Source organism: Lemur catta, chromosome 7, assembly GCF_020740605.2.
Source record: "Lemur catta isolate mLemCat1 chromosome 7, mLemCat1.pri, whole genome shotgun sequence".
NCBI lineage: Eukaryota > Metazoa > Chordata > Mammalia > Primates > Lemuridae > Lemur > Lemur catta.
The window spans coordinates 30771249-30784335 of record NC_059134.1 but is presented as its reverse complement, the minus strand read 5'-3'; the positions used below and the strand labels follow the sequence as shown (position 1 = coordinate 30784335).

General features: G+C 40.6%; 1 protein-coding gene across 2 annotated transcripts in view; it reads right to left on the bottom strand.

The window, feature by feature from the left end:
* SLC35F2 (solute carrier family 35 member F2) overlaps positions 1-13087 on the bottom strand; it is a 50265-nt gene that overhangs the window by 14090 nt on the left and 23088 nt on the right. For both annotated transcript variants that reach the window (XM_045556671.1, XM_045556672.1), the window contains exon 2: positions 4323-4498. In XM_045556671.1, the coding sequence (XP_045412627.1) occupies positions 4323-4498 (176 nt within the window). The remainder of the gene's footprint in view (positions 1-4322; positions 4499-13087) is intronic.

Genomic DNA, 13087 nt, shown 5'->3' with positions numbered 1-13087 from the left:
CCTTTCCTAGCCAGGTGTAGTGGTATGCCCCTGTAACCCCAGCAACGTGAGAGGCTGAGGCTGGAGGATCATCTGAGTCTAGGAATTCGAGACCAGCCTGGGCAATACAGTGAGACCTTATCTCAAAAAAAGAAAAAATCCCTTTCCTATTGCAACAGAAATATAATATCCAGATATAGGCCTGGATGTCACCATTTCTGACATGCCACAGACTAACATAGGAAATGAAATGTTTTCCTATAAATTAATTTGTTATTTAACCTCCATCCGTGGGCTTCTTCAAAGAAAACTCTGCATGTGATCATTCTTTTGGAAGACATGAGCTTTCGAGTGAAAATTGAGTCAGTGATAAGCTTCGGAAAAGGGTTAGTGGCACCATTCAAGAAACATCTTTTATTCCCCCAAATTCTGTTTATTCAAATTAATTGGCCAGGCACCGTAGCTAACGCCTGTAACCCAGTATTTTGGGAGGCCAAGGCAGGAGGATCACTTGAGGCCAGGAGTTTGAGACTAGCCTGGGCAACATAGCAAGATCCCATCTCTTTAAAAAAAATTAATTAGCTGGACGTGATGGCATGCACCTGTAGTCAGTCCTAGCTACTCAGGAAGCTGAGGTGAGAGGAACACTTGAGCCCAGGAGTTGAAGGTTACTGAGAGCTACGATCATGCCACTGCACTCCAGCCTGGGCAACAGAGTGAGACCCTGCCCCTAAAAAAAATAAACAAGTAAAATTGGATTCACTACTTTTAGAGAATCCAGCACCACAGGAGATATAGAGTTCGCACATATATAAGAAGGCTTAATGGTAAGATAACCTACAAAGAAATGTAAGTAGTGAGACTCACAACTAAATAATTATCATTAAAACCCAATTAGGGATTGTTTGATTTTTTCTTGCTGATTTTCCTGAGTTCTATATAGATTCTAGTTATCAGTCTTTTATCGGATGTGTAACATGCAAATATTTTCTACTATTCTGTAGGTTGTCTATTCACTCTAGCGATAGTTTCTTTGGCTATGCAGAAGCTTTTTAATTTGATCAAGTCCCATTTATTTATTTGTTGTTGCTATGATTGCTTTTGGGGTCTTTCTCATAAATTCTTTGCCTAGGTTAATGTCTAAGAGTTTTTCCAACATTTTCTTCTAGAGTTCTTATGGTTTCATGTCTTAGGTTTAAGTCTGTTATCCATCATGAGTTGATCTTTGTGAGAGGTGAGAGGTGTGGATCCTGTTTCAGTCTTCTACGTGTGGCTATCCAATTTTCCCAGCACCATTTATTGAATAGGGATTCTTTTCCCCAGTGTGTTTTTGTCTGCTTTGTCAAAGATCAGATGGCTATGAGGATGGTTTTATATCTGGGTTCTCAATTCTGTTCCATTGTTCTATGTCCCTGTTCTTGTGCCAGTACCACGCTGTTTTGGTTACTATAGCCTTGTAGCATAGCTTGAAGTCTTGTAAATTAATGCCTCCCAATTTGTTCTTTTTGCTTAAGATTGCTTTTCCTATACAGGGTCTTCTCTGGTTTCATACAAAGAGTAGAATTATTCTTTCTAAATCTGTGAAAAATGATGTTGGTTTTTTAAAAGGATTGCACTGAATCTATATATCACTTTGGGTAGTATAGACATTTTAACAATGTTGATTCTGCCGATCCATGGTTTTCCATTACGTCCTCTGCTATTTCCTTCCTCAGTGTTTTGTAGTTCTCCCTGTAGAGGTCTTTCACGTCCTTAGTTAAATATATTCCTAGGTATTTTATTTTCCTTGTTGTTACAGAAACTTTTCAAAAGAAGATAGACTAATGGCCAAGAAACATATGAAAAAATGCTCAACATCTCTAATCATTAGGGAAATGCAAATCAAAACCACAGTGAGATATCATTTATGAATAACCCCAGTGAGAATAGCTTTTATGAAAAACTCCCCAAACAATAAATGTTGGCATGGATATGGAGAGAGAGGAACACTCATACACTGCCAGTGGGACTGAAAACTAGTACAAACTCTATGGAAAGTAGTATGGAGATACCTCAAAGAGCTACAAGTAGAACTACTATTTTATCCAGCAATCCCATTACTAGACATCTCCCCAAAGGAAAAAAAGACATTCTATAAAAAAGACATCTACACTCAAATGTTTATAGCAGCACAATTCACAATTACAAAGATGTGGAAACAACCCACGTGCCCATCAATCCATGAATGGATTAATAAAATGTGGTATATGCATACCATGGAGTACTACTCAGCCATAAAAAAAATGATGAACTAATACCTCTTGTTTTATCCTGGATGGAACTGGAGCCCATTCTCCTAAGTGAAGTATCACAAGAATGGAAAAACAAACACCGCATGTACTCACCATTAAATTGGCACTAATCAATCAAAACCTATGCACACATATGGAAGTAACATTCATAGGGTGTTAGGCAGGTGGGAGGGGGGAGGAAAGGACAGGTAACTCACACCTAATGGGTGTGGTGCACTCTGTCTGAGGGATGAGCATGCTCATAGCTTTGACCCAGGTGGTGCAAAGGCAATTTATGTAACCAAAGCGTTTGTACCCCCATAATACTCTGAAATGTAAAAAAAAAGAAAAAGAAAACTCAAAGTTAAAACATTAAAAAAAAAAAAAAACCAAATAGGGCTGGGTATGGTGGCTCACGCCTGTAATCCCAGCACTTTGGGAGGCCAAGGTGGGAGAATAGCTTGAGCCCAGGAGTTTGAGGCCAGCCTGAACAACAGAGTAAGACCCCCATCTCTACAAAAAATTTTTTCAAAATATTTAGCTGGACATGGTGGCGCACAATCGTAGTCCCAGCTAATGGGGAAGCTGAGGCAGGAGAATTGCTTGAGCTCAGGAGTTGGAGGCTGCAGTGAGCTATGATGGTGCCACTGCATACCAGCCTGGGCAACAGAGGGAGAGATACAGAATTAGTCTTCCTCAACACAAGACTGCATGGGAAACAGCCATCCCTTAGAGGGACTGCACGGATACATTTATGAATCCCACTGACCTCCTAAAGGCTGGTGCTTCCAGAGAACAGCGAAGTCCAGTGTCATTAACCATGTAACAGTTCTACTTCCAACTCCTAAAGCTCTTGCCAAAGTTGGTGCTTCCCCCTTAAAATGTTTTCCCGTCTCCCACAACTAGTTTCTATTTTCTTTAAAATAGACACATAGTAATACCATTGATATGCATGGAGGTTCATTTTATAAAAGAGGATTAACAAATACCATGCTGGTGATTTTATCATATGCCTTAAATATGATGAAAATGGAAGTACTGCACCTTCCCAATCAGTTTGGGTTACCCATTTTCCTCACATTCCCAAATGCAATGTCATTTAGTCTATGTGATATTACCATGCTCTTCTCTTGTGGGAAGGTCATTTGTAACCATGACTAGCAGCCTCTAATACAGAGTGGTGTGACAGCATGGGCTCTGGGGCAGGCTGCCTAAGATGCAATCCTGGCTCCACCAGTTATGACCAATAAGACTTAGAGTAAGTTATCTAAGTGCTATATGCCTCAGTTTCCTCATCCATAATGTGGGCATAATACTCACCTAAGTTGTGAGGCTTCAATGAGCAGAAGTATAACTTAACGATTTAAGCAATAAAAATGATGCCTAGCACAAACATGTTAGAACCTAGTTTTTCCCATTTTGGGGTAGATAGCTAGAAATAATAATCCTATGATGGCTCTGAAGTAGCTTAGGAAGCCAGTGATAAGATGTTAATTCCTTGCCAATTCCTTGTTTTTGTGTCTCTCAAAAGAGAAATTTGACCTATACGCAGTTGATGTTCCACATAGCATTTTCCACCTCATTGGAAATATATATTTTAGAGAGTGAGATTCTTTGACTTTTCAAGTGTTTTAAATATTGCTTTAATAATTTTTGATATTGAGAAAAAAATCTAACTCGTAATGACATTACAGTTTGTTTGTTTGTTTAGAAAAAGGACTTTATTGCAGGCTGAAGAAAGTACATCCCACAGTGCAGGAGTGGGCCTTTGTCTGCCTGGACTCTGGCCAACATTATAGTTGTCTTTTTTTTTTTTTTTTCCTTGACAATTTCTACTCTGTTACAGTTTGGTGCTACTTATTTTAATCAACAATTCAGGGAATTATGCATAAATCTCTAGTTACCACTTTCATAGAATTCACAGGCTGTCATAGTTTTCTAATAACTTTTAGAAATACAGGTATAGTTTCCTGTTCTTGGTTTTGCCCTGTGTCTTATTTTTTGAATGTCTAGAAGCCAAAAGTTTTTATGCAAATAATTTTGTTGAAAAGGTAATTCCCACATTTGACATACCTGATTGAAATGCCAGCATCATTGTATAAACCAGGAATAGTAAGCAATAGTTGATAAAGCTCTGAAGCATGGGCGTGTTCACTTTGTATTTTTCTGCCAAATACTGGCTGGTGATGGCTGTTCCACAGATACACAAGGACAACATCTGACCCAGAGCAATTGTTTTCAAAATATTCCTAGAAAATAAAGGAGGAGATCAGAATAACTTGCAAGTTATACCTTCACACACACACACACACACACACACACACACACACACTCACACACTCACACCCTCTCTCTCTCTTTAGTGCTAAACACAAAGTGAAATGCTAATTATTCCAGGCAGTTCTTTATTCCATTTTATTGCTTACTTCATGTGTACAAAAATTGAATTGTTAGTTTTTTTTTTTTTAAAGTGAAACAAAGTTTATGTAGGAAGAGCAAGATAGGTTTATGGAGCAATAGCAAGATATATTTGCCACAGACGATGAACGGCCCTCTGTGCTAACAAGAGGCTGAACTGTTGGATTTTGAGAGGCTACATTTTTATTCTCTTTTACATGTCTGATTCCCCCTCCATTCCCACAAAGACATATTCCCCATTTCATTGACCAAGCACTTAGAGATCATTTTGATTACTTCACTACGTTATATACTATTTGAAATGTATACGTGTGTGTGTCTATATGTGTGACATTTTTAAGAAACTCAGCTTTAACTCTAGGTTTAAATTCTCCATGTTCAGTAATGTGCAACATTTTCTCATCCTTCCTTTCTCTGAGATACCGATTTCTTCCACTGCCCCTCTAGAAGCAGCGATTTTCAATGTTGCCTGCACTTCAGAATCACAGAGCTTGGAAGTGGATCCTATCCCAGCTGAGTCTTCAGACAAGACTCCAGCCTGGCCAACTCCACGACTGCAGCCTTATGAGAGGCCTGACACAGAAGGCAGAGCTAAGCCATGCTCAGATTCCTGATCCATAAAACTGCGAGATAATAAATGTGCATTGTTTTAAGCCACTAAATTGATAATTTGTTACACAGCAACAGACAATGGGCACTTTGTTGTCATTCAATAAATATTTATTTCAGAAATGAATGTAAATGGATAAAGAAATTCCCATATATACCCATATGATACTTCCCCACTTTCCCAATGAGGTAGACTAGTCAAAGAAAGATAAGAAATTAAAAGAATGCCGTGACACAGAAGCTAAGAGGAGAAAAACATTTCAAGAAGGAAGAGCTTATCAATACTGCAGTGTCAGAAACTGCAGAGAGAAGTGGCACTAAGACTAAAGAGACGGTATGACTGGCAAGCTGGAAGTTGCTAGATCTCTGAAGGAAAACTTTTTGTTAGTGGTAACGTCCAAAGTCAAATTTCAATAGGCTAAGTGAGTAGAAGATGAGCAAGTGAATGCACCAAACATAAATCACTCTCTCAAAAAATGATGAAAGGGAGAAGAAGAGGGATGTGTAAAGAGTTTAGAGAATAAGTAGCAGTTGAGAGCAGGACTTTTATTGTTTTGTTAAGGGATCAAGAAAAATTAAGCATGTGTGGAAGATAAGCAACAGACAACATGGGTGAAAGCTTGAAGATTTATAAGGAAGACATTTAAAGGAGGTGATAAAGACAGGTCCTGGAAGGGTCACGGACCAAGACTGAGAACAGGGCAATGTTCATTTAAAATGTGCTCTATATAAATACTTCCTTGAACTTCTTTAAAAAAAAAAAAAAATCAGGCCGGGCGCGGTGGCTCACGCCTGTAATCCTAGCACTCTGGGAGGCCGAGGCGGGCGGATCATTTGAGCTCAGGAGTTCGAGACCAGCATGAGCAAGAGCGAGACCCCATCTCTACTAAAAATAGAAAGAAATTATCTGGCCAACTAAAATATATATATAGAAAAAATTAGCCGGGCATGGTGGCGCATGCCTGTAGTCCCAGCTACTCGGGAGGCTGAGGCAGTAGGATCGCTTAAGCCCAGGAGTCTGAGGTTGCTGTGAGCTAGGCTGACGCCACGGCACTCACTCTAGCCTGGGCAACAGAGTGAGACTCTGTCTCAAAAAAAAAAAAAGAAAAAAAAATCAGAGAAGCATAAAATGTGAGTTCTTTGTTAGATGAACTCTGAGGTTCATCTAACTGGTTCTCCACCCTGGCTGCACACTGAAATCAACAAGAGGGCCATTTTAAAAACATGATTCCCAGGCCCCAAACCAGACCGGTTATTTACCAATCTCTAGGGTGGGGCCTAAAAACTGGGATTCGTTTAGCTCCCCTGGTGATTCTCCCAGGGAGCCAGGTTGAGACCCCTGACACAGTCCAGCCTTCTCAGGTGTCAAAGGGAAGTCAAGAGAAGAGATGAGGTGCCTAAAGTTATCCAATTTGACTTCCAAACTTCTCTACACAGCACATAGCACTTCTAAATTGCCTGGATGTGTAATTATTTCCTTTCAAGGCCCTCTTGATGCTTCTTCTAGCTTCAGAATTACATGCTGTCACCATTTCTCAGTTTTTATCTCTTTGTTCATCTTTTCTTTCATTTATTCAACATGTACTTTGTATCCAGAGCTGCTGAGCAAAGTAGACAATACCAGAATAGCAGAAGACACAGAATATCTGTCCTAAGAATTTACAACGTATTCTTTCCTCTGGAATCTTTGTTTCAATAATCTACAACTAACCTCAAACAACCTTAGCACAAGGACAAAAAGAGAGAAGTGAAGCTTGCTGGGTAAGACCACCCTAAATACATTTGTTGAGCGCCTACCATTGCCAGGCCATGAAGATACAAAAATAATAGGCAGTTTCTGTGCCTCAGAGGCTCAGAGTCTACTGGGGATAAACAGGCATGCAAACTCATAACTAGGACACAGCAAGACAAGTGCTAACATGGGTTGGTCTAAAAAACTTAGGGTTCCCCAGACAGGTAAGATAAGGAAAGGCATTTCAGGCAGAAAGGCACAGAGCCCTAAAACAACATGGCACTTTCAGGGATTTCCAGCAGGTTGATGTTGGTGCAGCACAGAGTATAAAAGAAATGGTAGCAGATGAGGATGGGAAAGACAGTAGAAACTAGATCAAGTTCATATCAAGATCACATGTAGAGCCGGAGATCCCAACTATCTACCTAACAGACAGATAGTTAAGGTCTACACACACACAAAAAAGATTACATGTAATGCTCTAATGTTGATATCTTGCTGGTGGTGAGATCACTGAAATCTTCTAAATAGGAGTGAGAAAACTGAGTATCAAGGAAGGAATTGAGCATTTCTGGATCCTTGAATACATTACAGCACATAGCACCAAAACGTTACCCTTAATTCCTACCATGGAAACCTGTTAGAGACAGGTTGACAGAGACAAAGGAGTGTAGAATAATACCGAGGTTTCTGGATCAGACAACTGGATATACAGCAATACGGTTAATTAAGATCCTGACGGCAGGAGGAAAACGCACATTTGGAAAGGATAATAATTCCATTTTGGACATGCTGGATTTTGTTTAATTATGAGACAGCCAAGAAGACATGTCCAGTAGGCAGTTTGGAGCTGGGAGAAAGGAGAAATAAATTTGGGAATCACATGCATAAAGGTGGTAGCTGAAGTTGGGGGATATAAATGAGATCACTAAGGCATGTAACTAAAATTTGAGAAGAACAGAGAGCAAAGAAGAAACACTCTGGGAAACATCACCATTTAAAGGGCTGGAGGAAGAGGAATTAGAGACAGATAGGAAGGGGCATGGCCAAGGAGGTAAGGGAGCACCAGGAAGGAAGAACACTGGAAGCTGAGAGAAGATGGTGTTTCAGGAAGGGAGCACTACAGTTTGGACTGCAGCAACTTTCTCCTAACCACTCTTCCTGGTCCGCTCTCACCCTCCCCAAATTCACTCCTACTTCAGCAGGAGTGATGTTCTGAATGTTAACACGATGAGATCATTCTCCATGTCTAAAACCTTTCAGTGGTTCCCCTTTGGCCTTAGATGCAAGCCAAACTTTATAATGGCCCACAAGACAGCTACCATCTGACCCCTGCCTGCCTCTCCAGCCTCATCTCGGACTACTCTCTCACAGCTTATTTCATTTTTAATTTTTAAAATTTCTTTTAAGATGTTTAAAATATAACTAAGTATAAGGCTGGGCATGGTGGTTTGCACCTGGAATCCTAGCACTTAGGGAGGCAAAGGCAGGAGGATTGCTTGAGGCCAGGAGTTCAAGACCAGCCTGAGCAACATAGCAAGACTCTATCCCTACAAAAAATTTTAAAAATTAGCTAGGAATGGTGGTGTGTGCCTCTAGTCCCAGCTACTTGGAAGGCTGAGGCAGGAGGATTGTTTGAGCCTAGGAGTTCCAAGTTGCAGACAGCTATGACTGTGCCACGGTATTCCAGTCTGGGCAATAGAACGAGATCCTCTCTCTAAAACTAAAAATTAAAAAATTTAAATTAAAAAATATAAACTAAGTATAATGTATAATCAACATGTATCCATGTATCTAACAAGCATCTTAAAAAGTAAAATATTGGCAACATCAACATATTCTCTTTGTGTTCTCCCCAATCTCTTAGCCCTCCTAAGGTAACTACCTAGAACTTGGTATTTATTATTCTCATGCATTCTATATATTTTAATATTTATGTAAGTATCCCTAAGCAATAAATAGTATTATCTTACTTATGTTTTTAATTTTATATAGATGGCATCATGCTGTATATATGACGCAACTTGCTGTTTTGATCAAGTCATCCACATTGATACATTAGTACTAGTTCTTCCCTTTTCACTACTGTGTAGTACTCCACCATGTGACCATATCATGCTGTATTTATCCATTCCCTTATTAATAGATATTTATGTTGTATTCCAATTTTTTTTGCTCTTATAAACAATGCCTCCATAAATATCCTTGTATATGTAGATGTACATATCTAAGAGTTTTTCTAATTTTTAGCAGACTGGTGAAAATGGGTTACAGATATGCTAAGATATAATCTCCTCAGTTCACAGGATGGTATGATGGGGGCCACCTAAGGCATCTGGAGAAATTCTAGCCTGCTGCTTCCTGCTGGGAGCAGTAAACTCAGAGTATCCTATAAATATAACTGTATATTTTTGCAAGGAAGTTTAAAGGAATCATTTGCTCTGGAGATAATGGAATTGTTGGTCTTAGGGCATGAACATCTTCACATTTATTTGTTTTGCTAGATTGTTCTTCAAAGGGTTATTTTACTTCATATAGTTTAGTCCATTACTCCCAAAAGGAAGGAAATGAAAGAACCTCCATGCTTCAAGGGGAAAGAAAGATGTCAGGAACTGGACAAATCCAAAGACATTTTATTCAGCTACTGAAGGAAATTTTCACCAAGATGAGCAAGGACTTAAGGACTTGCTCCCATAGAGGTAGTATTCTTTCTAGGCACGCTCTACCTGCCACAGATGGATGAGGCAAACTGGATCCAGGGGTTGTTACCCCTTTCTCGTGTGCACACTTCTTCCTGAAGGACGCATGGTTTGCATTGATGTGGAGTCTTAGGCTTCCCTATCCTAGACAAAAGGAATTCACCACTTGGTCCTGTGTAGCTGCGGTCCCCAACCCTCAGGCTGTAGACCACCACCAGTCTGTGGCCTGGCATCACCGCCTGAGCTCCGCAACCCCCGACCCGTACCCCCATCCATGGAAAAATTGTCTCCCATGAAACCAGTCCAAAAGTGCCAAAAGGTCGGGCGCCAAAAAGGTTGGAGTCCACTGCTATATAGTGCACCAGGCCTCTACAGGAATATGGGACCAAAGCCAAAGAATGAAAAAGTGCATTCATTCTTTGTCATTGTTTCCAGCCACAAACTTCAGTCAGGAATCATGTGGGGAGGGACACCTGGCCAAGGAAACAGTTCCCCAATTTTCCTGTACTTCATGTTCAATTAGTACCCATCTCAGCATACATTCTCAATAACATAATCTTCACAGCACCACTGAGAAAAGTTTTCTTACACTCCTGTTACAGATGGAGCAAATGAGACTCAGAGTGGTTCCATAATTCCCCCACAGTCATACTGTTAATAAAAGGCAGAGGAAGCCAGAGCTCTTACCTATCAAAAGACAGGATCAAAGTGTTCAAATTCTCTTAAAGAAAAGGATCTAGGGAAACTTCTTCTCCTCCCTGGAAGAAAGTCTCAGATTTGCAGAACTTTGGCACTAATGCCCACTTTTTTAAGTTGAAGAGACTGGGGCCCAGAAAAGGGGAGTGTTTTACCTACGATCATTCAGGAGCAGAGGCAGTGCCCAAACTTCCTGCTGTCCCTGCTTCCATTAAACAGCTGCTGTCCCTCCTACAGCACATGGTCTGGGGGTAGTAAGTGAGGTTGGTCCCCACCATTGGTATCTTCCTACCTTCTGTATGTCTTTCCCCTTCCTCTCTTTTCCCCACATCCCTCTCTTCACTCTCCTCCATCTCTTCATTATGATTTCATAACAGAGCTTACATTAAAAAACCCCTTCTTCATAGCATCCTTGCACCTCACCTTGCTGGCAGGAAAGAGGGAGCCTCGCCTGACCTCTCTCCTCCCAGCATAGCACCGCTTTCCTGTACATCATGGGGAAGCTGGATGCCCAAAGTACCAGGCACAGAAAATCTAATCAACTGTCTGATAACCTAATCAGATTCAGACCATTTTTCACGGCCCATAATGGACTCGAGAGCAATTATAAATTTGAAATAAGTGAAAATAAGACGTGTGGAAGCACTAAGCCCTGTTCACAAATTGACAAAATTCCTCCAGCAAGCTCATATTTGCATGCTAAAACGGTACAATTAAAGAAGCTGTCCTCCAACTATAAAGTATAACCATCTTCTATAAAAAGGGCTCCCAAATTGAGTATGGAGATTTAAAGTTACAGGAATGCACTTCTCTTGGCTCCAGATCATAATGACCTCATCTATAATGGAAGAGCAAGAAGGGGGGGTGAAGCTGGGGGGGAGCAGGGAGTCGGAACGAGGGAAGAAAGGAGGAAAAACCACTCAGAACTTGTAGAGAAAGGCAACAAAGGCCTCAAAACAATTTTTGTTACTTATGGTTCCACGTTCATATTTGCGTTTCACCACAAGATTGTGGTTTGTAGGAATTCTGCACAAAGGAACTCTCTACGCCATAACAAAACCTGCTCCTGCCTAAGGGAAGTGGCCAGAGGCAACCTGCATCCGACCACCACGGGATATATCCTGTCACGGTTTTTCAAACGGAACCTCCACTGAAGTGAACTTCAATGGCAGGATATGGTCCAACTCCAGGATGTATTTCCCCCCTACGGCGGCTCCCCGCTGTGGAGCCAGCCCTGCAGAAAGCCCCGCTAACACGAGTTATGGATCGTGGGGGCAGAGGTGGGAGAGCAGGTGGAGACAGGCTTAAGAACATCTTAATATTCCTTCCATTCCACACTGAAAACACATGCTTTCCAATGAAACTACCTTCTTTTTTTAATTCATGCATTCAGACAGTAACCTCTTCAGTCATTGACCAAAATTCACTGGTTGTTAATATGAGCCAAACACAAGGAATTGCAAATTCAAAAGACCCACCTATTTCCCAGTCCCACACCCTCTTTCTCCTCCCCAGACCAGATCAGGGAGCTCGGGCTGTGTGCCCTGACAAAAGACCATGCCCCTCCATCACAGAACCCAAACACACTGCTTGTGGCTTTTCTCCCTACAACATTCTCAGCTCCAAGAGGACAGGGACATTATAGCCTCTGTGATTGATAGTGCCCGGCACACAGCAAGTGCTAAAAGGATGTTTGCCATTGTTGAACAGCCTCAGGAGCTTTCTCTCTGGTGTGGGAGTCAGACCTGACAACCCAGAACCACAATAAAATGGGAAAGTGTTAAAGTAAGAGTTGTGCATGCGTCTAGTGGGAAGGAAGGGTAAAGACTCCCTAGAGAAAGTTCAGAGGATGAAACACTTGATCACAGACCAGAAACGTGAACAATTTCAGGAAGACTGAGGAATGGAGGAAAGGCTATAATATGGATTTTTGCCTAAATCAAACCCTAGTTTTACATAATACATACATAAGACACAATGATGGGATCCATTCATTTCTTTAACTTTTCTTCATCTGCAACTCCAGGTTAGACAGGCAGTCCTCTATCTGATTATTTATTTTTAAACAATCATTGGATCTTTAAAAAAAAAAAACAACAACAACAAAAATCGCTGACACCAAGACCCCAGCCCAGACCGAAATATCAGCACATTTTAAAAGTCTCTTAGATGAGTCTAAGATGCAGTCCAGATGGCAAACCACTAAATTATTCTCTCCTTTCTATTTGATGGGAGAAAAGTTCTGAATGGCTGATAAAATGCATTGTTTGAATGCAAATCACACATTTGCTTCACTTTATGTCTCAATAAATCTGTGCTGCTAGGTTGCATCTTGTCAGCTAAAGGCAAAAAACAGTTTTAGAGTTAAAAGACTTCCACGGAGTACAGCTTCTTTAGGAAGATTTTTAAATCCATCACATCTGCCACCTGTAAATACCTGGTAGAGAATAATAACTTCCAGCATGTCCATAAAAATCCTGTTACAAATCTGAAAGAAATATTCATTTATGCTACATCTTCACACTTACTTACCACATAGGCTACCCAGTTTCTATTTCTAAATCATTTTAAATTATATTGGAAGCAAGCTTGATAATAAATTATAGTTTTTCTTTACATAGTAAGTAGCAGCAGCCTAGGTGAGCTGTTTTATTTCCTTCTCTACATTTCTATGATTCAAAATT